The 25,922-nt window shown below is 38.4% G+C and overlaps 4 protein-coding genes across 6 annotated transcripts; 3 read left to right on the top strand and 1 right to left on the bottom strand.

Annotated features, from left to right (window-relative positions):
* Positions 1-2,714: 2,714 nt before the first annotated feature.
* On the top strand, positions 2,715-7,793 carry LOC135638674 (BTB/POZ domain and ankyrin repeat-containing protein NPR2-like). Of its 2 annotated transcripts, none has more exons than XM_065151940.1 (4): positions 2,715-3,809; positions 5,115-5,907; positions 6,945-7,139; positions 7,270-7,793. In XM_065151940.1, the coding sequence occupies exons 1-4, from the start codon at positions 3,234-3,236 to the stop codon at positions 7,503-7,505; spliced, it is 1,800 nt and encodes a 599-aa protein (XP_065008012.1). In that variant the 5' UTR covers positions 2,715-3,233; the 3' UTR covers positions 7,506-7,793. The 2 variants fall into 2 exon arrangements, with proteins under 2 accessions (XP_065008012.1, XP_065008013.1); XM_065151941.1 differs by having other exon boundaries at positions 2,716-3,809; positions 5,160-5,907.
* A 710-nt stretch (positions 7,794-8,503) lies between these two features.
* Positions 8,504-10,223, top strand: LOC135638675 (probable aspartyl protease At4g16563). 2 transcript variants are annotated; one of them, XM_065151943.1, is made up of 2 exons: positions 8,504-9,814; positions 9,899-10,223. In XM_065151943.1, the coding sequence occupies exons 1-2, from the start codon at positions 8,724-8,726 to the stop codon at positions 10,140-10,142; spliced, it is 1,335 nt and encodes a 444-aa protein (XP_065008015.1). In that variant the 5' UTR covers positions 8,504-8,723; the 3' UTR covers positions 10,143-10,223. The 2 variants fall into 2 exon arrangements, with proteins under 2 accessions (XP_065008015.1, XP_065008014.1); XM_065151942.1 differs by having other exon boundaries at positions 8,504-10,223.
* Positions 10,224-12,199: 1,976 nt separating this feature from the next.
* On the bottom strand, positions 12,200-13,795 carry LOC103983740 (trihelix transcription factor ASR3-like). The gene is made up of 2 exons (XM_009401011.3): positions 13,125-13,795; positions 12,200-12,936 (listed from the first exon to the last, which is right to left on the bottom strand). The coding sequence occupies exons 1-2, from the start codon at positions 13,666-13,668 to the stop codon at positions 12,614-12,616; spliced, it is 867 nt and encodes a 288-aa protein (XP_009399286.2). The 5' UTR covers positions 13,669-13,795; the 3' UTR covers positions 12,200-12,613.
* Positions 13,796-14,431: 636 nt separating this feature from the next.
* On the top strand, positions 14,432-23,541 carry LOC135639010 (uncharacterized). Its single transcript, XM_065152698.1, has 10 exons — positions 14,432-14,579; positions 14,705-14,809; positions 16,581-16,642; positions 16,735-16,818; positions 16,916-16,947; positions 17,086-17,167; positions 17,524-17,752; positions 19,645-19,872; positions 21,580-21,872; positions 22,950-23,541. Exons 1-10 carry the CDS (start codon positions 14,556-14,558, stop codon positions 23,287-23,289), a joined length of 1,479 nt encoding a protein of 492 aa, XP_065008770.1. The 5' UTR covers positions 14,432-14,555; the 3' UTR covers positions 23,290-23,541.
* Positions 23,542-25,922: the final 2,381 nt, after the last annotated feature.

Raw genomic sequence — 25,922 nt, forward strand, 5'->3', positions numbered from 1 at the left:
ATTGACGATGATATGATAAACAAATCTAGATATTGTACTTTCATAATTATAAAAATATTAATATAATATTTTAAAAATATAAGAATTGATATGCTAAAATAGTACTATAAAAAAAGATAGTATGTAATTGGCCGATGTTTAACGTTACTTGACAATAATATGCTGCAATCGTTGGGAACCCTCAAACAGTAGAGATGGGGACGATCAAAACTGTAGAACGGAGACCGCTACTGTTTCTGGGAGATGCAGCAGCAACCACCGCAATCAATGGAGATGGTGGTGTGTGGTCATCAGTAGCATCACCGTGATGGGACCGGAGGAGCTCCGTGCAGGCTCGGCTCAGGACATCCTGGAACGGAATGGAAGGTGACGATGATGCTGGGGCGATGGGTCGTCGGGGCCATTCCTGCACGCGCCATCGCCCTCATCCATCCCGTGGCTGCGTTAAGACGCGAGCTCGGAAACACTAGTCTTCGAGCCAAAGGCCGCGAGCTTGTGCTGTGCGCTCACAGTGCCGGTCTTACGTCTTGTGCAGGTGGTGGGAATCAGCTCACGTGGTGCTGCTGCCACCGGGAAGAAAGAACACTATGCATCGACAGTCGATCTCACCATTTAGAGATGACGAGTAACGCTCCAAAAGTACTATCATCTCTCGAATCCTCGCTCGTGCATCTATGTCCATCGTAAAATCGTCGAGAACAAATTCGTATATTTGAGCTAATTATATTTCTTTTTTCATTAATTATCTTTAATATTTTCATTTTTATACTTTCAAAAATTATATTAAAATTTTTATACTTATGAAAATAAAATATTTAATCTTGTTTCTTCTTACGTCGATTAGAAAATACCGTAGAGGTTATCACTGAGTACGCACTGACTCTATCTCACTTTAGTTTATCATTGAACACGTACGATATTTTTTATCAATAGAATCGACGATACGAGGAAAAATAAAATTAAATATTTCACATTCGTAAGTATATGGATTTCAATATAATTTATGAAAATATAAGGATCGAGATGCTAAATATAACTAATTACATAGAATAATTTGTAATTAACCCCTTGTATCCATGAAGAAATCGAATAAAGAATAATTACGAAAAGACTATGATAATATACATTAAATTTAATCCATGGTATAATATTTGAAAAGCACATATTAGAGAGAATATATGTGTAAATAATTGAAATAATTATAAGGCGTTTCATCTAAAAACTCAAAACTTATCTATAATTTTCTATTCAGAACATCTTTATCTATTGAAACATCTTATGATTAACGTACCATTGCATATCTTATATGTCATTTAATGTAATTAAAATTAATTTATTTTAGAAAAAATCCCTCTCGACCACATTGGAAGTAAACTTTAAGGGAAAAAAACAAGTTCAACCCTATTTGTGTATAGGAATGCCATTTGGCCACATTGGACTTGTCTCCTCCCAATGTTAAAAATCCGAAATAAATATAATCGATCGAATACATCAAGATATTTATCATGAATTATCCATTCATCCAAAAGAATCGTTAATCATAACAACATATTGGTTAAAAATTAAGATGAGATGGTAAGAATAATTCTAAAATATTGGAAGAATAAAAATCGATGTATCGATATATCGACATGTATGAGACTCGCATCGATCTAGTTTTTATGATTGATATCATTCCAATATCTAAAACATCAAATCATGCTAAATAAAAGATTGATGATTAAAGCATCTATACTCTTCCTTTACTTATTCTCTTCTTTTTCTCTCGCTTCATCTCTCTCATGAAAAGCAAAAGGGCATATGAGATGAAAAGATCCAATAATTTTATATTCCTCCAAAAAATAAAAAACACACGACTAAAATAAAGAAAAGAAATAAACCAACTTCACATGAAGTCTTTTATATATAATCGAGCTCGAATATATATAATATATATATATATATATATATATAGCAAAGTCGGTGACACGCAACGCTCCTCTCTTTGATCTTTGTTTATTCTTCCGCAGCCAATCACCTGCGGTGAGCATCACTCACCACTTGGCCTCCGAAATCATGCGGTCACCACGACATCAGCAGCGAAGGATGTGACGATACAGAAACGCGGTCATCGTTCCGATCCGCGCACCGAAGGAGGTCGCCACACTTCTCGCTCCTCTCTGTGAGCTCACTCGCTGCCCCTCGCGGTTGGCCACGCTTGGGGGGAATCCGGTGAAGTCACCGAGATGGTGAGGGGAAACAGACAGAAGAAGTCGGTCCCACGTAGTGCGTGCTGCGGTGGGAGATGGATAACCAATGGGCGGTAGACACGTCGGCGCTGTCCCTCTCCGTTTCTGTGCTTCCTCTTACCGAGATCAAGTTCACGTGTCCGTCACGTGGATTGTCGGGGTGCCACGTGAGGCTCCGATTTAATCTCCTGCTAAATAAGAGAATAAATATGATTATATGAAGGTTAATAAATCAATAGATGAAAATGATAATAATAATAATATATAAGTATAAATTTATGACGTGGAAATTAGTGGGAGATACTTTATTTAGCCACAAAAAAGAAAATATTTAAATACGTGGTGAGTAGAAACTTATCGCCCCCAAAGTAAGCTGCGATGATATACGCAACGTCATCCAGCCCTACTACCGGGTGGTGACGACATCCCACACGTCACCCCGCGACTTCAGCATCTAACGGCAACCATCAAAGTCCGGTCACCGCCCCACGCCTCCTCCCCCAGAGAGAGAGAGAGAGAGGGAGGGAGAGAGAGAGAGAGCCATATCCCTGAAATCTAGCGAAAGAGTTCGCGGACATCCCACTGTAGAGATCGCATTTCTGATCGCCGCGGAAGTACGAATCCGTTTTGTGGGTGCATGTCTTGGTTTCCGCTGAACTTTTGGTGGATTTCGATGGGTTTCTCTTCGTTTTCCGCTTTGATTCTGTTGGTATTGACGGCTTGATCGGTTTATTGCCCCAGTGATTATTGGGTTTTTGGTGGAATTACTGCGAGAAAGGTGTCTTTTTGATTGAGATTTCTTCTCTGCGCTTCGAATTTCGACGCTCTTAGCAGCAATTGTCCGTGTATAAGGTCCTGGATAAACAAGGTTGGATTTTGGATTGGAGTAGGTGATATCTGCGGAAATTTGCCGAGAAAAGATCGGTTTTTGGAAGCATAGGATGTGAGATAGTCCGGATCTTGGATCTTTAGGAGCAAGATTGTAGGAATCTGGGCTTCTACGCCATGCCTAATGCCACGGAGCCTTCGTCTACCATAAGCTTCGCCTCCTCCTCCTACCTCTCCAATTGCTCGAGTGCCTACCATGCTCCCGTCGCCGCCCCTAACCCCCCGGCCCAGCCCGCAGCGCCCGACGGCGGGACCAACCTCGAGGTCTTGAGCCTCAGCAAGCTGAGCTCCAATCTCGAGCGCCTCCTCGTGGACACCGAGTTCGACTGCACCGACGCTGAGATCATGGTCGAAGGGGCCCCTGTTGGCGTACACCGCTGCATCCTGGCAGCGCGGAGCCGGTTCTTCCGCGAGCTTTTCTCGCGGGAAGGAAGCGGAGGGGCTCCGCGGGAGGGGAAGCCCAGGTTCGACATGGACGAGCTGGTCCCCGGTGGCCGGGTTGGCCGGGAGGCCTTCATGGTCTTCTTGAGCTATCTGTACACGGGCAAGCTGAAACCAGCCCCACAGGACGTGTCGATCTGCGTCGACAGGTTCTGCGCGCACGACTCGTGCCCGCCGGCAATTGGCTTCGCCGTTGAGCTCATGTATGCGTCTTCTGTCTTTCAGATCGCCGAGCTTGTCTCACTCTTACAGGTTTGTCTTTTAGCTTATTGCCTTCCTTCAGATAGTCTTTTATGTTATGTATATGACCGATGAGTATGACCCTCTAACATGGGAGATAGAGATGCCATGAGATTTAGAATTTGTGAGCCTGAGAGGGAGCAAGAAATCGGTGATTGTTTTATCTTGTCTATGAGATCTAGTGCCGGATATTCTTATGGTGAGAGTTATCGCTAGTTTAAATTTTGAGCTTAGGTAGATGAAGCAATTGATTTCCTGATTGCATACTGTTGAGTAGGACGATGAGGTGTGATTCTATGATGCAATTTTTGAGAAACAAGATGCTTAACCCCTGTCTCTATATAACATTTGATTTCTGCCTCAAGTTTCCATACACACATGAGATGAACTCCTGTGGGATCTGATGAAAGACATGAGCAAATTTATGTTAAGTAGGACAATGGATGAAGGAAAAGTGAATTAGTTGGGACGATATTGCGATGGCTTATGCTCTCAAGGAAAACCAGGATTGATGACATCAATGGACATTTAGTTGTTCGGATAGGGAGGTGATAAAAGGTTTTATCAGACACCAGGAATCATTATTGATACTTAAGATGGTGGAGTTTTTTGGCTCTCGGTTATGAATATAAGTCCATGAGTTCTTGCAAGTTGCAAGTTTCTCAATAAATAGATTGTATGCGAAAATTAATTTTTATTTTCCAACTACAAGATTTATTTTCAGTACCACGTGATTACTGCTGTTGTGCAGCAGCAGCAGCCATTAGATCCGTTTTGATTGACTCAAGAACTACTTTAAAACATCACTAATTAAGTGTCCAAAATGAAGAGTTTTACAGAAACGAGAATTTGCAATCTCCATAGTTTGAAGTCTTAATTAGGACTTGCATGAAATTTTTTGGGTCAGTAAAATCTAGAGAGCATTACTGAAAATTGCATCTATAGTTTTACAAGTACCCAAAGTGCAAACGTGATCGAGATACAGAGAAAAAGGGAACTGTTTGGGAGAGGTGCTATTGTCTTGAGATGACTAATTAATGAAGTCACACAAGTAGTGTAGACTCATGAAAAAAATGCATTTTTGGAAATTTATTATTAATGAAAATTGTGCGATGAATAAAAGAGAATATGACCGTACATACTGTTGTGAGAAAGATCAGGCAGATTACAGAATTTTGTTTCCCTTCTGAGTTGATTTTGTGACCGCCTATTGGCTCGTATATGTCAATATCCACATTGAGCTAATCTTATATCTTTCATCCAAAAGTTATTTGCTTATATACAATCTTGGTCTGCATCCACAATCTTTGCCTTCAGTTTACTGCTGCGGAGCCAACTTGTTCTTCTTTCTGTAATGCACAGCGTCGACTTCTGAATTTTGTTGAGAAGGCTCTGGTGGAAGATGTAATCCCTATCCTTCAGGTTGCTTCCCACTCAAAGCTTAACCAGTTGCTCACTCACTGTGTACAAAGAGTAGCTAGGTCAGATCTTGATGATATTGCTCTTGAGAAGAAGCTCCCACAAGAAGTAACTGATGAAATTAGATCATTGCGCCGCAAATCCCAGCCCAAGGAATCTAATGTCACTGTGGATCCTGTCCATGAGAAAAGAATTAAAAGAATCCACAGAGCCCTGGATTCAGATGATGTTGAACTTGTAAAGTTGCTCTTGAATGAGTCTGGAGTCACTCTTGATGATACATATGCTCTGCACTATGCGGCTGCTTACTGTGATTCCAAAGTCATCGCTGAGTTGTTAGACCTTGGGTCAGCCAATGTGAACTTGAAGAACGATAAAGGATACACACCACTTCATGTGGCTGCAATGAGAAGAGAGCCCAAGGTGATCGTGTCACTTCTCACAAAAGGTGCCTCTGCATTAGAAACAACAGCTGATGGTCAAAATGCTGTTAGGATATGCAGGAGACTAACTAGGGCAAAAGATTACTTTACAAAGACAGAGCAGGGACAAGAGTCAAATAAAAATAAGTTATGCATTGATATTCTAGAGAGAGAGGTGAGAAGAAACCCCATGGTTGGAGAAGACGCCGTTACATCACCGTTGTTGGCTGATGATATACACATGAAGCTTCTTTACCTTGAAAACAGAGGTAAGTCTTTTGTGGGAAAATGGTGATACAAGTATCAGTCGTCTTCTTTGAAATATATTTGTTCAATATTATCTTCTTTGCAGGGTGTCTTTCACCTGTACATTGAAAGTATATCTACAATATTATATACATCTGTCTTATATGATTCTATAATTATCTTTAAAATAATTATTGCCTTTTCGACAAGTCCTGGCCCCATCTTGTCATTCCAAATTATGATAGAGGAGCAGGAGGAGGTCACATAAATGCTGGTTGCTTTTGTTGCATCTTCAAGTCTGATTTAGTTTTGGGCAGTAAGATTCTATGGCTTTTATAGTTGGCTAGCACCAGGCATCGCTTGCTTTATCCAGTTCATCTCTAATTGCAGTTAGATAATAGCTAGTAGTCTAGGTCAAGACACAAAATACTTGGCTGTATCGGCTATTGAAATCCCAAATGTGGTGAAACCTGTGAGGAGCCAATCTTGAGTTTTCCTTATGCAGATTGACCAAGTCGGATGAATTTTGGCTTTCATAAGCCAATACTTTATACCTTTGAGCTGTCCACTTGTGGTGAAGCTCTTTATGATTTCGCTTGTTGAAAATTACCCTCCAAAAATAAACCATTTATATCAGAAATGTAATGGTTTTATATCCTATTTATATCCATTGGATGAACATCAAAATTTAGTTTTGATTTGTATCATTCTTGTGCACAAATTATTTTGGTTTTGTGAATTCCTTGATTCATTTTATTTTAGCTTTTTTATATTTAATATTTCTTTTTTTTTATATACTTAAAAAATAACTTTGTCTCAAAATGCCAATCCAATTAACCACTAACCGATTTCTGACATCAAAATTCAGGTCCTAAATCATTTATTTTAACGATGTGCTCTTTAGTAAACTGATAATTCTTTGAAGATTACTGCTGTAGCCAAAATTGTATATGAGAATGTGCACTATCTAGGAAAAGACAGATACCACTATTTTACTATTAGATTGATCCACTCGTGTTACCGGAGGACACTTGCTAATTTTGATCATTTTACTGTTCAGTTGCATTTGCGAGATTGTTCTTTCCTGCTGAAGCCAAGGTAGCCATGGAAATAGCACATGCGGACACCACTTCTGAATTTACTGGTCTTTATAAATCTAGGAGCTCTAGTAACCTGAGGGATGTCGACTTGAATGAGACACCTGTAGTGCAAAATAAGAGGCTGCGCACCAGGGTAGATACCTTGATGAAAACAGGTGATTTGATATGACCAGTTTCTGCCAACAAATGTTTTCTCCTCATCCACATGATTTTTTTTCTTTTTGTGATTATTGTTTATAATGTTGTAATATATTGCAAATTGATACTCATGCACATGATTGGCAGTGGAATTGGGTCGCCGCTATTTTCCCAACTGTTCACAAGTGCTAGATAAGTTCCTGGAGGATGACTTGCCTGATCTGTTCTACCTCCAGAAGGGCAGCCCTGATGAGCAGAAGATCAAAAAGTTGCGCTTCTGTGAGCTCAAAGAGGATGTCAGGAAGGCATTCAGCAAGGACAAGGCCGGGAGCTTGCTGTCAGGGTTGTCATCCTTGTCGTCCTCATCGCTGCCTAAGGATTAAACAAATCATCACAAGCCTGTAACAAACTGAGGTTGTAGGGATTTTGTGATGTACATGTACAATAGTTTTCGAGAAAAATATGGCATATAGGAAGTTCTTTTAGACGAGTTTACCATAAATGTCTGGACCGAAGACCATGCAGCAAGATCAATAATTATCAGAAAGAATGCTGTTTTCTGCCGCTACCAGAGGCAGGAACCTGCTGTATTTGTCTCGCCTTTTTGTTTGTGTGTAGAACTCTTTCTTTGAACAAATAATTACCAGAATAATATGCATCTTTTTGCATCACTTCTTGGGTTTTTTTCTTTTGCTGAGATGAAGATCATTTGACCTCGGTCTTACGGTTCGCGGATTTTGCTCTAAATTTGATCAGAATCAAATTCTGTGTGTGACATGATATGGTCCTTCCAATGCATTTTCTACAGTTCAATTATTGCAGTTATTTGCAGATGCTTGAGATGGTCCTCAATGCAATTTGTAGGTCTTCCTATTCAGGTATTTCATCAATCTCAGCCAACTGATCTCTCATATTTTGTATTGACTATGGTGTTATTCAGGTATCTCATACATGATTGGGAGTGCATAGGAAACCATCCAATTTGCACATATGTTGGTGTCTGATAATAATCTCCATGTATAGTTGCTTTTAAGTTTGGTTTGTAGTTGGGAAAAAGAAAAAAATCTGACAATTTTAGGGTCTTCATATGTGGATTTCTAAATCAGTGTAAAAATTTTGTGATATGATATATTTCATGAACCTTTTGATTCAACAAAATACATGTCCAGGGAGATTGAAGCATGGAACTTAGGTACCTCCTTACCTTGATGTTTTACTCCCCATTTACATCTGTACAAACCACCACCAACGCAGGAACTAAACAACGTGAGCATCTCCTCCAATCCATCACCCTCCACCTTCACAAAGTTAATGCTTAAATAGGGTTTGTGTCAGTGCCTGCCTGCCCCATTCCCTGTCCTCCTTCCCCTGAAACAAGCAGCAGTGGGCGCAGCCAAGCAAGGAAGAAAGAGAACCTGCAGAAGCAGCATGCGCATTCCTTCTCCTCCTTGAAGGGCCCCCTCTGCAGTCCATGTCCTCCCTCATCCGGTTCCTCTCTATCTACATCAGACCGCACAGATCTCGGCTTCCACCACCGTTCATTGCCTATAAAGACCCTCCTCATCGCATCTCAATTCCCGTCGAAGACGACACCGAGAGGAATGGCGCTGTTCATTCCCCAGACCACCACCACCACGGTTTCCCTCTTTCTTCTCCTTGCCACCACATTGTTCTCCCTCCTCCATGCAGCCGGTGACAAGGGCCATGGCTCACTGGTACTGGGTCTGACCCATGTCAGAGCTGTCTCACCTCCTCGAGTTGCAGCTGTGACCACGGACATGATCGAGCCTCTCAGAGGATTCAGAGATGGCTATCTGATTTCCTTGAACCTGGGCACGCCACCGCAAGTCATCCCGGTCTACATGGACACCGGGAGCGACCTCACTTGGGTCCCCTGTGGGAACATCTCCTTCGAGTGCATGGACTGCGACGACTACCGCCACCACAAGCTGATCGCCGCCTTCTCTCCCTCTTACTCTTCCTCGTCGCTGCGAGACCTGTGCACCAGCCCCCTGTGCGCTGACGTCCACAGCTCCGACAACCCCTACGACCCATGCGCCGTGGCTGGGTGCTCCATCAGCACCCTCGTGAGCGGCGGCTGTCCCCGGCCATGCCCTTCCTTCTCCTACACGTATGGCGCAGGAGGGCTGGTCGTCGGCAGCCTCACGAGGGACACCCTGAGAGTCCACACCCAGTCGAGTGCTGCCACCAGAGAGGTCGCAAGCTTTTGCTTCGGGTGCGTCGGTTCCACGTTCAGGGAGCCCATCGGCATCGCGGGGTTTGGGAAGGGTGCACTCTCCCTTCCCTCGCAGCTCGGCTTCCTCCGAAAGGGCTTCTCTCACTGCTTCTTGGCGTTCAAGTACGTCGACAACCCCAACTTCACCAGCCCTTTGGTCGTAGGGAGTCTTGCAATCTCCTCCAAGGAGTACTTCCTCTTCACCCCTATGTTGAAGAGCCCGACGTACCCCAACTACTACTACATCGGACTAGAGGGCATAAGCATCGGCAACGACACCATGGCCATTGCACCATCGAACCTCAGAAGCTTCGATCCAGAAGGCAATGGGGGGATGCTGATCGACTCTGGGACGACCTACACTCACCTGCCGGAGCCGTTCTACTCTCTCCTCCTCTCGAAGATGGAGTCGACGATCGTGTACACGAGATCGAACGAGTACGAGCGGAGAACCGGGTTCGATCTCTGTTACGAGACTCCTTGCTCCGATGGCTCCTGTTCGGACAATCTCCCCTCCATCACCTTTCACTTCCTGAACAGTGTGAAGCTCTCGTTGCCGAAGGATAACTGCTTCTACGCAATGAGTGCTCCCAGGGGCTCCATGGTGGTGAAGTGCTTTCTCTTCCAGATAATGGATGATGGGGGCTACGGTCCAGCTGGTGTCTTTGGGAGCTTTCAGCAGCAGAACATGGAGGTTGTGTATGACTTGGAGAAGGAGAGAATCGGCTTCCAGCCTATGGACTGTGCTTCTTCTGCTGCCAGATACGGGCTCCATCAGAAGTAGCTGTCGATTCTTCGAGCTTTCCAGTTAGAATAAGAAGTGGAGAAGAAGAAGAAAGTGTGGCTGTGGAGCCCCGAAGAGTCATCAACTTTCTACCATTGGACAGACATGGCACTTCTTCGGAAGGATTGAGGTGATGAGTGGAAGTTTTCTCATTGTCTGAAGTGATGATGCAATCATGTAAACAATCTATGGGTTATTGGAAGACAAACCAATCATTTGTCAGTGTGAGTTGGTGATGGATTGTTAACTCAAACAACTTACTTAGCAGTTGGAATCAGTTGAATCATCTCTTTCTTCTGATTACTTAACTGTGACCTCCTAAGAAAATGGTGTTTGCTCATCAAACTAAACAAGAATATTTGGTTGGGTTAGAGCAGCTAACAAAGTATTGATGCAGGAACTGCATAAGAATGGGTCTGTCTGCTTAATGCACTGAAAAAGACAAAGAAAAAGAAAGAATCTTCAATCTACTTTGCTTTTGTAATTAACCAGATAAAGGTGCCAATACATTCTTATGCCCATGCTGTGTAAAGCCACTGCCACATAATAAACTGCTGCTGAAGCTGTCCATCTTAATTTCAGAAAATATATAATATTATGTTGTTGACATATTTAAATGCAAGAAGTACATGCAAATGATTGTTCATGGATCATAATGCATGACAGTGAATTTAACTTTATGAAAGATTTCAGAACCATAAAAACACCATATTCTTGTAAATGATTGGGGAATTCAATGAATGTTTGACCTGCAAACACATTAAGTATTCGCAGCTTGCTTCCTACATCCATGAGACCACACAAAGGAGCTATAAACTGGATGATGCATAGAACAAGACACATGTTTTTACTTCGCAGAACTAATTGTTGGAATCATAACAGGGGATGGAAACATTCTTAGGCTAAACTTAGTGCACAACAGTATAAACCATAAGTAACAAGAGAAAATGAGGAGAAAAAGGCCTTTATATGTTTATTTAGGTGAAGCCTACTGTTCTTCCCTTCAAAGTGGTCTGTGAACCAGAACTCCCAACTTTAATTTAATTGGATCATCTTTAAGTCTTTTCTCTTTCTTGAGATCCTAAGATTGGACCTTTTAACATGTGAAAATCCATTAATACCATGTATTATTATCATTTATTTTTGTTTAAACAAACTGATATATGAGACTCAAAAAATGATGTATGAGTTCTCTAAAGTTACAGATGTACTTGCTGGGTGCAAACATTCTACAGTCATGAATCCTGATCGATTAGATTATACAGATGATATGATTATCAAGATAAACATTGATACTTTGCTACTACATCTATACAACTAAATTTTATTCCAGTTGACTTCCAATCTATGGTACTGAGATAAATCCTGTTTAATATAATGTTTACGTATGTTTATATCTTTTGATTTTGTTCATGTTTTTGCATAGTAAAAAATTTATAATAGACTTGACAACCCTATGTTAATTATCTTTTATGATTGTCTTAGTCTTATAACAAGAAGTAGTGTACAATAATCATTCGATGATAAAATTACTCAAAAGTTGATCATCCAAGTAATCATTTTAATGGTTTTAGAATAGTACAATATCAACTAGCATATTATCTTGGAGCTTCTCATGTATCATATGGTTAGATGGGTCTATGAGATAGCAATAATGTCACATGGATACTCGTAATAACTTTTGATTACGACGAATCATCTTATATCCTTTTTCACATGACTATTTATAATTTATATTATTTATCTATTTTCTGAAATATTTGCTTATAGGATATCAAGTTAAATACTTTCTTTAATTTTTTTATAAATCCTTAAGAGATTTTAAAATATTTTGGAGAGGGAGATATATACTTAAGAGTATTTAGATAAAATTTTAGAAGACCTTTTAAGGACGTTAAAAGGTTCTTAAATTGATCTTTTCCGAATGAATATATAAAAATCTCATATGATTTAGATAAAATTAACAAAATTCGTGACATAACTTTAAAATATTGAAAAGGCAAGAAATGTCATATTAGACAGGCCAATAAAACTTGGCAAGAAGAAAGATAGATTGAACTGCTATGCATCCATCTCACAAACCTCACCCATTCCACACGAGACAGTGGTTCTCTCAGTAAGCATCTCTGACACAAAGTAAATGCCACCTCTCCTCTAAGGAGATTTAGTTGTTCAGTATCTCAAATCTCTCTGCACTCACACACTCACTTTCGTGACACTGTTTCGATGTGGTATACACAGAGAGCATCTTACTCCATGAGCTTCTTCTAAAGCAATCATGACATGAGAGTCACAGCAGAGATTCCCACAGGCCCAGTCTGATTCATGATTGGAAGTAAGAATGGGTGATCAAAGATGAGGTTTCCTGCAATGATTCGAAACCAGTGGTGAATGCACAACAAAGCCACCCTTTTCCTTTTCCCCTCCCCCTCCCCTGGCCCAGTGCTTGACATTTATGGCCATGTTCTTGTTCATTTATTCTGGAGCTTCTGCACCCTGCCAGTGACTAAACCAAGGATTGAGCTGGCAAGCATGTTGATGGCAGCAGCCAAGCCGTCCATGGACTGCGTACCCATCACTGACTTCGACTCCTCAAGTTTGGCCTTCCTCCTCTCTATGCCTATGAGATCCTTGTGCCTCACCTCCTCCTGCTTCTCACCTGCTTGGAGTGCCTCTGCCATAATGGAAGCACATTTCATGATTGCAGAACTGAGCTCGAGGGTGTTGCTGCTGCTTCCTTCTCCTCTTTTCCTCTTTCTTTGCGGTGAGATTGGATGCTGACTATCTTCGGAATCTGAGCTATCACAGCATGCCAGAATACAGACCAATAGCAATGTGAAGGAAGAAAGATCACAATATGACCAAGCAGGTAGATTGCTAAAAGCATTAGCAGCAGAGGAAAGAGAGCTACAGACTTTTGAGTGATCAGCAACATTTTGATGCTCTCTGAAACAACTATTTACGCGAGACAGAGTGTCGAACCTGTGGTGGTCACCGGTCGAGCATGTAGTGGAGCTGGTGATCCTGCACCTGGGCCGCGTCTCCTCTTCTCTTCCATTGGTCTTCCAGGGGGGGCAGATGCAGCACCGCTCCTCTTCCTCTGCACTACCTCAGTTAAAGCTTCATATACCTCAGGCAAGACATTGGAGGGCAGATTCCTTTCCTTCCTATCGTTCTTCTCGAGGTTCCAATAAGATAAATCTGGGTTTCCTCCGACGCTCGAGCTCGTCTCGTATGCTCTGACCTTGTTGTAATCCCTCATGAGATTGTCCCACCTGTCGTTGCACTGGTTTTGGCTCCTGTAGCAGCCACGTCCCCAGCAGCGATCCTCCACCCATTTCCACCTCATCTCTTGCGGTCTACCGCTGCTGCCTCGAGGCAGCTCCTTCACCCTCTGCTCCCTCCTCTCGCAATCCATCTTCTTTGCCTGGATCAGAACCATCGTCTCGTCGAGCGTCCAGTTCCCTTTCCTGTACTCCCTACTTTTGTCTCCTCTTCCCACCACAACGAAAACATTCTTCTCCATCTCCTCGTGTCTTTTCGCTGTGAGGCTATGGATCGCATGCAGATGAAGCAGAAGAGCGCAGACAAAGGAACATAGGTTGGTGATCGCATGCAGATAAAATAACAAGCAGGAAGAGAAAGGAACACGGCTTATGGGTCTCACGGAGTCTTCAACCTCCAAGCCTCACTGGGAAGAGAGAAGATGACAAGAACATCATAAGAATATATACATATATATATATATATATATATATATATATTTCTGATGGCATTGGTGAAAGAAAAATTCTCACCGCCCACCGCATTACTGATGTAATAAAAACTGACAATAAATGATATCGCTGTTCCAATGTCTTACCTCATAATTGGGGATGCACCACAATCAATTAATTGTACTTGCATTGTCATGCGATGGAGGGAAGATGAAGTTACGCGATGCAACAGTGTCTTAGTAAGCAACGATGAGGAGGGTGAGAAGGTACTGAGATCTTACGATAGAACGTAGGCAAAGGGACAATCATAAAAGACGATGGCAATTATGATGATGAGATGGATTGTGGAAGAAGCAAACAGGCGATCATGACGAGTAAAATGCTAAAGATAGCGACGCTATGAAAATAAAATAAAAAGGTCCGTTCTGAGAATTTTCTCATATATTTTTAATTTTGAAATGAATTTAGTAACCCTTTGTTTTAGCCATATAACGACTGCCACAAAAGGTTGCACGAAAATAACAGGCGATATATTCGTATCGGATATATCATTAACGCCAACCGCTGGTCTTGAAGGCGACCTGCAGATTGGACCACAAACCCTCCCTCCCTCTCTCTTCTGGCAATCGCCTCAAAATTTCCCCCGAAACCCTCATTGTCCTCTCGCGGCAGATCCAGTCCGGCATTTCCCCTTGGGATGGCCTCCAACGGGAGCTCCGCGGTACGTTATTTCTGGATCTTGGTGTTTTCGGTCTCCGATTAGGGTTGTCGCTCGCTCCTTTTTTATCTATCTCACGCCCAAAAAACACCACATGTTTTTGGGGCTTTATTTTTTGGTCATTCCAGAGGGTTGAAAGCACTGAGAGCAGCTTGGAGAGGATCAAGCGCCAGCTTACGTCGGGATCGGGGAGGTACCTGCTGCAGGGCCCGCTTCTCAAACGATCGGAGACGGTGTGGCTCCTCGGATCTCTTGTTGTTCTTGAAATTCTTGTTTCAGTGCCATTTTCTGCTCTGTTTTGTTCGAAGTTGGAAATTTACGACACTTTGATGTTGTTTTTATATTCATCAGGTCGAATCTTGGATCCTATATTGTTTTCTTGAACATTTAGGGTTTTTGGAATTTTATACTTCATCTGGGAGAATGAGGCATTGCCTCCTTAATTCACGAGTTGTGGTAGTGCATGCTAGATATACAAACCTGATCAAGGAAAGGACATGGTAGAAAGCCTTAAAGACATCTTATGACCGTAACTTGTTCACATTTATACATGCTCTAGGACCTCACTATGCGTTGCGTAAGCCTGTTCTGTTGATATTACGTCCTCCTCAGTTGTTCTTGAAGGATTTTTGAGTGGCCTTCCCATTTTACTTAAAGATTTTATAGTTGTGTTCCTTGCAAATCTGCCAGGACCATCACATGCAGATTCTCCACAATCTGTTTTGTTGTTGTTATCAGTTGTTATGATGTCACCAGCTTCCTGTATTTGATATATTAACCTCTTTTGGAAATATACATAAGTGATGATGTTGAGAGAGCATTGTTTGGAATATTATACAATTGACGCAGGATATAAGTAGGAAGCTATAGAAATGTATTATCCTAGAGTTGAAGTGGCTACTGATAAAGTTCTTTGCTGTATCATGAGTACGCATGCCATTTACATAGTTACACATTGTAGCTTGTTGCACTAGAGAACAAGAATGCAAATATGTTCACAGATTGTGTTGGTATTCAGACCGAGTTGATTTGATTGGTATCGTAGTAACGTTCAAGTTCAATGGAGAAGTCACATTACTTTTGTGAATCACAAAAATATCAAATATACAACATTTGCTGCTTGGACTCAGGTATAACTGTAGTTTCTGGAAGTTGGTCAAGAATGACCGACTCAATCTGGAACAAACAGGTGAATGTAGAATTTAAGATACTCTAGATTTGATAAAAAATTCAATATATTGGTCTGCCATGCTGCAAAGGAAATTTATTACAGTTGTGTTTTATCATTTGAAATATATGTATTAATATGTGCATCATAGAAGTTTGGAGTTGATTACCTATGTATTTAATGGGTTCTCAAGAACTCCTGTTGGTAAACACTCATGAAGTCTTCCAGATATGTGGGAAAAGCATGTTGCTTACACATTTGATGTTGAAAAAGGTGAACCCAATATATCCAGCCTTACCCCTTCAAATGAAACGGCTGTTTCTCTGACTTGAACTGTGCTCATTCAGGTCGCCAAGGTTCATCATTAGTGTTGCACTGAGGTGCATGTTCACTTAGACATTTAGTGTTGATTTTAGTAAAAAAAATATAGCTAAGTAAAATATCATACATATTAATTTATATGTGTATTCCATTTCATTTGTTTCATGTTACCTATTGACATTGTGAGTCTCAGATGTATTAATATGCAGTACATGACCAAAGGAATGGTGCTTACAAATTTAATGTTGTTTTTAGTAAAAGAATTCAGCTGTGATGAGGTAAAACGTGCTATATTTTGGTTTTATTTGTGTATCATATTCCACTGTTTCATATTACCTGTGAGGAAGTAAAATATGCTATAATTTGGTTTTATTTGTGTATCACAATCGACTACTTCATATTACCTATTGACGTTGTGAGTCACAGTTGTATTGACTGTTCTGTATGTATATAATTTCTTTTGAGCATTGAGTCTTTTGATTAAAGTTGAAATAATTCTCTCTTCTACCGCTCAGCTAAGGAAATGGAATGAGAGATGGGTTATCTTAGATCCAACAACTGGAAAGATGGAATACAAGTATGATAAAATGGCTTTTTTGAGGATAATTTTTTACTTTAGAACCACTTTGTGTTTTTTGGATTGTCAAAGATTACCATCTCTTGGCATAGGACTCGAAGAAATGAAGCAGTTATGAAGGGGACCATCATTTTTGATTTGAACAGCACAATCACTATCTCCCCTGTAAATTTCCAGTAAGATTGTCATATATAAAATCATATTTTAATTTTGCCTTATTCACTTCTTAGGTTTGAGCATAAAAATTCTCTAATCTTTTTTTCCTCTCTGCAGTGGGCTGCAAAAGTATGATGGTTGCTGCTTCTGTATCCATTTACCTCGATCTTAATTTGACAACATATGAAATACTTCTTATTGCTCATTGACTTATCATCAATCAAAATTTCATATTATTGCTGGGATTAGGTAATAAATCTGTTTCAATTTCTTGACTAAATTTTCAGACATTGGAACTCCTCAGAAGAAAGAGTATTTCCTTTGTGCTGAAACACCTGGTGCTGCAAGAGCTTGGGTATCCACTTTGCAGTAAGCTTGTGGAGCTTAAACTTTGCATTATCTTGTAGATCAATGTGTCAAATACCTGACTAAATATTAATATCTGCTGTTATATTATAGTCGCCAGTTATGCAGACTGTAGAATTATTTAATATCCATTAACCACTGCACATAACTTGAATCCTGTTTTAAAAGCATTTAACTTTAAATTAGCACCAGGAAGATCTCAAATTTGGTATGCTTATTTGAGTTCAGGTGGACTTATCTGAGTTCTGAAGTGGCAATATTATGCTTATTCAAGTTTCAAAATTTTCGATATTCAGTCTGTTTCAATATCTGTTTTATCATGTCTGGTTTGTCATATGTTGATTTTGTCCAATGACCAGTGCCACTCAGCTGGTGCTACGGGCTCATAGAGAGGCAGTGAATAACTTGACCGGTAATGGCCCTACAAAATTAGGAACAGTTGCTACCGTGGTTGCAGCTGCTAACTCAACTGCAATGGAAGCATCAAAAGAAATTGAAGCAGCAATGAAGATATCCATGAGAGCAGCTCTGGGCTTGGTGGCTAATAAGCCAAATGAAGGTCATCTTGATGATCTTACAATTATGAAGGTACCTACAGATTTGATGTTATATAAACCAGATGTCATAGGGACATTTTATATCTGCAATAATGGAATATAAATGCCTTGTAGTTACCAGTTTGATCGCTAGTGATGTCTCATTTTAATGTTCTTGTTTAAATTTTTACAGGGTTTCTCTTCGCTTATATGAACCTTTTGATACTATAGTGCATGTGATGATTTTATGAGTTGATATCCGTCAATCCAAAATTAGATGGCATATGGTTTGCATGGTGGTTAAGGTTTATAATAGCAAACTGAAAGTTGGTGAATTGACATTGGAATAACAACTGACCCCAATAGAAATCCTTGTAATATGAAATGGCTGATGTTATTCTTTTAGTGCTATCTCTTAATATTTGTAAGAAGATTTGGAGGTCAAGAGCAAGGATTTAAACACCGGCCAAACCATTACGTACCAACTGATATGTATTGGTTTAAATAAGTACTGGTATTGAAATGTCTATTGATAAATATGCATTTTTATTTTTATTATTTTAGATATATGGCTTTGTTGTTGTTGTTGTATTATTTTATTCAATAGTACTAGACAGTACAGGTTAGCATACTGACCAGTATTTTATTATTATACTAGTTCAATAAGTTACCAAAACCAATATTGGTCCTATATATGAATTATTGATTGATTCTACATATTAGTTGGTAGATACAAGCTTATGACATATATCTTCACAGAAATAGGATGGTAAATTGAGGGTTCAGTTAGAGTATGAGATTCAGTTAAATATTTTTGAGCTTGTATACTTTCATGGATGTAGGACGGTAAACTGAGGGTCCAGTTTATAAGTAAACGATAAACTAATAGACATACTCACTTTGACCATTTACAACCATTCTTGTTTTAAATGTCAGGCAAAAATTAAGAAAATGAAGTTTTGATTACGTTATGAACTAAATTTGTAAGGTGTTTCTAGTGTAGGATCATTTGTATGTTAAAGAAATTTAAATTGAGCAATAAGACTAAAATTTTTCACAGATTGGGAGCATTGGGTATTTAAGGAGCTCCATGCACAAAAGGTAACTTTGTAGAGTTGAAAATGATTGGGGCAGGTAGCCAGAACTATAGAAATTGATAGAAAATTAAGGTGGTCAAAATCATGTTGGCTGGATCAATTCTCAATAAACAAGGCTAATTGCTCAAGGTGGTAACCTTTCACAAGGCTAATTGGAAAGGAGTTCACAGGTTCTCTCAGTAGCTTTCCTGTCTGTGACAAGTGATTACTAGTTTTGTTTTGCACTTTCATATTATCCCCAAAATGCGATAACTAAGAAGGTGATTGGCAGCAAGGTTCATCATACCACAGTGGACTACTCGGTATGGGCTGTATGCGCCAGTCTGATAGGAGACTGGTACGGGCAGTACATCAGTATGTCTCTATGTATCATGTGTCAGTATGTTTGGTACAACTCAGTACGTACTGTACTAACAGTTGGTCGGTACACCGATATAGACCAGTAAGATGAACCATGGTTAGAAGGATATTGGCAAGCCATCTAGGGTTGAGCCTTTCCATCAGAAGATATTCTTCCTCAAAGAAACAATTGCTATCTTTCAACTTGCAGTTGCCCTTGATGCTGAGGAACACTAGTTTGTTATGTATTCTCCTGCTCTAGCTTCTTTTTAAAAAGATTTGACCCCATTAGGATCTGGCTTCTGCTCTTTAATTAATAAGTACTTAATCCCATTGTTGCTTGTTCTTGCAATTTTAAGGTTCATTTATATTTTCAAAGTTCAACAGTTCTTGAGTAAACAAAGAGATCTTGTGATTTATTTTGTGAAATAACAAATTCCAACATCCTCTTTCATTTTAAAACTGTTGTAGTTAACTATTTTTTGTATATTCTACCTGGCTCCCACAGGAAACTTTAAGAGTGAAAGATGAGGAACTACAGCACCTAGCTAAGGATATTCGTGCACGAGATTCCACCATAAAAGAGATAGCAGATAAGCTAACAGAGACTGCTGAAGCTGCAGAAGCTGCTGCCTCTGCTGCTCATGCAATGGATGAGGAGAGAAGACTTGCATGCATGGAAATAGAGCGCCTAACCAGGGATGTGGAGAAAAAACTTGGGATATCCCAGCTTAAGGTGAATATTACTTTTCTTTTTTCCCTTTTTTTTTGGCCTATATAGTTTAGTAAACTGGAACCATGATGCATGCTGGCTTTTGAAAACTTCCTGTTCATTAAGTGGATGAGATGAACCTCTGTATCTCTACATCAGTGAAATTAATATAACTAATCAAGATGTTCTGATATCTTCATCTTGTCGTTAATGAACTTCTTTTTCCTTGCATCGATTGGCTATGTTGGTCCATGTATTGTGTGTCCTAAAAGAGTCAAGTTTACATTCTATTAACAAATCAATTTTTTAACATTTGCATGCTTGCTTACAGATTCCTCCTATTTGGTAGATATTCCTTAAATTATCATTAAAATCATAACTCTATAAGAGAACAATCTAGTCATGCTTGTTTCATTATGCACCTTACTAGATAGTTACTGAATTGGCAGGAAATATTTTTATGCTTGTCATTCTTCAGTATCTAACAACTATTGTCGATTGCTGACACAAGCATTATTGTACGAGTCATGCCTTGCACCTAAAGAAACACAAAGAAAAAATAGAAACGCACAAACAGCGTAAAAATAACACAGGTAGCTTTTGGTTGGATAATGAGGTTAGGGAATGGGGACCATTATCATACTAAATTCAAGACAAACTAACTTTATGGACTTTTACTACTAGTCAAGGGAATGTACTTATTAGATCAAATATTGTAACCAACAGAATATCCTCATCTAACAAACTGGTAGATTTAGCTAATTCGTTCATTTGTAATGTTAAGTATCTCTTAGATGCAATTTTTTTTTTGTTTTGACATTCTCAATTGAAAAAACAGTTATTAGTAATAACTTGAAACTTATTATGGAACAACTTTTCTTGATATTTATTCTTGAACACAGCTGGCCTTAAAGATTTGCATATGTCATGGAGGAATTAGGCTTTTATACACTTGCAACCACCAATTGCATCATTTAGAAACCATGAGGATATTCACACCTGTTTATGTAGTTCATCCTGTACATTGCTGTATATTCATACTTTGCTGGTAGCTTCAGGAGTTTAGCTCACATGTCAATTTATTTGCTGATATAAAGATCTGTATCTTCTTATTCTTGTTCTGTGAAGTCAAAAAGTTCCACTGGCCTTAATCGGTTGATTTTCTTTATGGGCATAAAACAAGAGAGTTGTTTTATACTTATTACTAAAGTTGCACAAGTGACATGAACTAGCTTGACTGGCCATGGGTTCCCACAGAATGCCAACAGGCAACTGGCATAAGCAGGATATGCTTTGATTAAATCCTTGTTCATCATAAACAGCTTCATTTATGTTAGTTACTGAACCTGCATCAGGAATACAACAGTAAGACAACAAAACTTCCTTTTCTAGTTCTTATTCTTACATAGGTACACGGTAGCTTCTCCCCTCTCCATTCGAGACAGAGAAGAGACACTAAAGAATTCGTACTGTCATGCTAGTCGTTCTTTGTGGCATCAGTTTGAAAGTAAGTTTTGATTAGGAAAAAGTAGGAAGGAACACCTCGGTTGTGGTGTTAGGAAAAATGGAGCAGTTTTAACACTGATGGACCTTTTCTTTTAGCTTCTTGAATTCCACTTTTATCATTCTTATGCATCTGTTAGCATTTGTCCAGGTTTGTATGTGCAATCTAGTGAGGCGCTTACCTAAAGAAAATTATCTTCTAACAACATGATGCTATCAATTTTTCAGATAAGTGAATATGAAGAAAAAGTAGTGGCCCTAAGCAAAGAGAAAGAGCTTTTGCTCAAGCAGAGAGACTCTGCTCTTCAGGAGGCACATTTATGGCGTTCAGAGCTTGCAAAAGCAAGAGAACAAGCTGTGGTACTAGAAGCAGCTGTTGTCAGAGCCGAAGAAAGGGCCAGGATTTTAGAGACAGATGCTGAGGCAAGAATAAAAGATGCTTCAGAAAAAGCATTGGCTGCTGCAAAAGAAAAAGAGGATCTCTTGGCACTTGTCAATATTTTGCAATCACAAGTTGAGAGGTTTGCTTCATGACACATCTTTCCACAGTATTTCTTATACATCAGTCTGCAATTTTTATCTAATGTGTATACTCCAGCAAATGTGGTCTCCATCTCAAACTTTTTCCTGGGTAGAATGAGATGGCAAATGTGTAGAAATCCAATCATTTGGCAAGTTGCTTAAGTTTTGATATTTGGATTGAATTTTAAATATTTCTTCCTTCATGTACAGTGGAAATTGGAGCAACCATTATTTAATGTTTCTTCAGAGACTTTTTCTTTAGGGGGTTTTTCTTATGTTATTGCAAGCTTCTTTACATCTTTTATTAATTTGATTTACTCGGTGTTCATCTGGAAGGGGTTATGTTTAGATGTTGCCTAAACATCTAAACATAACCCCTGGGCCAGGTTCTCTTCCTGGGGTATTTCCTAGCCATTATTTCAGGAAAAAAATATTTTTATCATTTTCCCTCTAGATGATACAAGAGCTTTACCCTCTTGTTCGGTGTCCCTTAAAATAAAGCCTTAATACCTATTTCATATATCTGAACTGTTAAAGCCTTAATAAGCCACTAGACGTCTTGGTCTCTCATACCTACACTTTTTCCTTTTGGTATCACTTTGTACATTTGTTCTTGCAATCATCATTTCCTTGTTCTGACTTCAACCAGGCATTCATTAAACTATGAACCTATCATTCATGAAACAACAAGGTAATTAATATACTTCCATTTTCTGTTTTTTTAGTTTCCAATTTATGGTTTGACTTGGTAATTGAATTTTTCATGTGATTTAACTGGAATATAGCTTCACCTTTTTTGTTTTTTGATATGCTTGATGGTACAACAGCCAGGCTTTATTTACCTTATGATTACTTTGTGATTGAATGTGCTCTTTACCTAATGCTGTTATGTAGTTCATTTACAGTTCTTGTATATATATCTATATATATAATTGAACATAAAGCAGCAATATCCATGTAGCAGATCTCAAATATTTGAAACTTACAATTTTATTATTGTTGTTATTGTATATATATATATATATATATATAATATTATTATAGTAACTAATACATATCACATCTATTCTTAACAGATCGCAAAGCAACACAAAGCAGGTCTGTGAAGAAAGGTCTGAGTCATGCTCTGGTGCTGATGACACTCTTCCATTGACAAAGCATGTCGACTCATCGGAGGATGATGTGGATAAAGCCTGCTTAAGTGATTCAAGGGTAGTCCCAGTTTCTGCAGACAGTGTGGTCCAGCTAGCAGAAGATGGAGTTGAAATCCATTCAATCGGGGATGCTGAATGGAGTGGTTTCCGACCTACTGACCCAAGGATAGCTGATGTCCGTGAAATCTCTCCTCAAGCAGAAGGAAGCAGCTTGGACATTAGTGTTGTTGATCCAACGGTTGATGCGCATCACCAACCTTGATACTGAGTACTTCATTTAATAATTTAGTGGTGGTTGTGAGCGACAAATCAGTTTATACCATCAAATAAAGTATTTATGGTGTGACATGCCTAGGCATACGTTTGGAACTTGAGTTACGTGTTGAGAGATTCAAGGGACAGAGTACCAGGACATCTAAAAAAAAGTGTCAGAAAGAGGGTGTACCATTGTAATGGTGATAAACATACAAATGTCAATAATGGTTTTTCATCTATGCAAGATGTGGTTTGATCATATCAACCAACAGATCCTGGTAGGTAATATCATTCATGCCTGAAATATGATTGATTGAACTATGCATCATGGAGGAATTAATGTTCATGTAAATGTGTATATGTTATCTGTTATTGAGCAAGTTCAGTCTACCAGACATTGCTTGTATGGAGCTGCAACCGAGTGATTACTGCCGATGATCATATTCATACCTTTTGGAAAGTTCTGAAATGCATTCCATCATTCTATTTAGATTCTTTTAAGTGGTTTGATAAGACATTTTTCCAACTCGAAAACATATCTATGGCTGTTGATGTGTTTTTTAAGGTTGATTTTGGGTATGGATAAATGTGTTAATATGTTTTTATTTTTTAAAATATTATACTGAAGCTAATGATATGGTATCTTTAGCGATTTGATAATTGAGTTTGATTATATCAAATCTTAAGATAAAAATTAACTTTTATAATTGATAATATAATATTATATTATTTAATATTATTTTTAATATAAATATAAAACATAAAGTTTTCTTTTTCGCGAGATATCAGGATTTGTCCACCGCTCGTTTTTTAATTAATCAACTTTCTCTTTTATAGGTCCTTCAAGACTTGAGTGGGTTGTAAATTGGTTGATCCTTTGAGGACGCATCTCACAAGGGCGCGTCACAACTTAGGTCATCCTAGCTAAGTCCGAGAAGTTGGTACAAGGGCGCTTTACAACTTAGGCAACTCAAGCTAAGTTCATGACTTTACCGTAATAGTGTCTCATGGCTTAGGTAATTCCAACTAAGTCTGCGACAGTGTGGACATCAAGAAGGGTCGACCTCTTCTTGATCACATGGTGCACATGGAGAGAAAGATCATGTAGTGATTTGAGGACCGTTTTTGTCGCATTTGTCGTGTGGATCATCGCTAGAGATGAGGACATCTGACCTCCTTCATCCCCTCCTCTAAATCTAAAAATTTGCAAGGATATATGATCTCCCTAGGTAACACATCTTTCATATACGTATAGTTTTCGATTTTGCGGGTTTTTCGCGCACCAATCTTGGCACGATGACGAGAATCTTTTTCTACAGGAAATATATGATTTTTTTTTTATTCTTCCGCTGCGCATGTGATGCCGCCCAAGATTTCCTAATATCAACAAATTTAATTTGATTTTTAAATATTCCAATTGCTAGTTGTAGATTGTAATGAAGTCTAAATATTATTATTATTTGTCATAAAACCGAGTCTTTTAAACCTTTCTCAATCATTTATCTTAATTATTTGTTTCACATAACTTTTAATAGTTATTTAAATAATAATTTAATTCAAAAAATATAGAGACATTTATAAAAATAAAATAAAATATTATTATAATAAAATAATATAATATTAAAACTTTGATTTTTTTTAATAAATATTGAATTATTGATATTATCTTTGTTTCACCGGGTGAAAATTATCATATCTAGCATTTATAAAAATTATTTATGAAGGACTGATACCATCCTTGTGGAATAGTATTGTTACATTTAGGAATATAACCTTAAACTGCAAGGATATCCAAAACAATATTATCCTACCATATTACATAATTATTCAAAGTAATTCTCCTTTGGGATTGATAACATCTCTATTTCACGATCAAATATTGTCTTATCTAGTTTTCATAAAAAAATATTTATGAATAGCTGATATTATCCTTATAGAATAGTATTATTATCTTTAGATGTATAATCCTCAACTGCAAGGATATCCAAAACAATATCATCCGACTCTAACACATAATTATTCGAAGTAGATTCTCTTTTGAGATTATCTAAATCTCCTAATTACATGTGTGAATATTATTTTTTATATCATTTAGGATTAATTTTTTAATATAATTTTATAAATTATTGGTCTAAGCTACCTTGGTGGCAATAAGACTAATACAATAATTTAAAATATAATTTAAAATATTTTATAAATGATAAATAATTTATTATAATTCACTTCCCATGAGTTTATTATCTTAGGTCACTTTGATAGTTGTTAGTTAGATAAAACTTAGGGATATGAATTTAAAATAATATTTATCAAAATTTTTCAATCTATTGTATGTCGAAATAGTTCAATAATAACAAAATAATTTGAGTTTTAATTATCATATATAAAATTTTATCAATATGTGATATGAAAAAACTATAAAAGAAAATTATAATTTATTTTTTAATTCTATATGAAACCCTAAGTTAAAAAATTTTAATTTTTGAAGGACAAAAGTATAATTTTTCTTAGGATATATAATGAAAACTTTTAATCAAAAGGGTATAAATGAAAAATAATTTGAAGGACATAGATTGAAATTCTTTTGATTTTTTAAGTAGATATGTTCTTTTAAAAAAACTCTAATTCTCTTTCACAATCGTC

Source organism: Musa acuminata, chromosome BXJ3-5, assembly GCF_036884655.1.
Source record: "Musa acuminata AAA Group cultivar baxijiao chromosome BXJ3-5, Cavendish_Baxijiao_AAA, whole genome shotgun sequence".
NCBI lineage: Eukaryota > Viridiplantae > Streptophyta > Magnoliopsida > Zingiberales > Musaceae > Musa > Musa acuminata.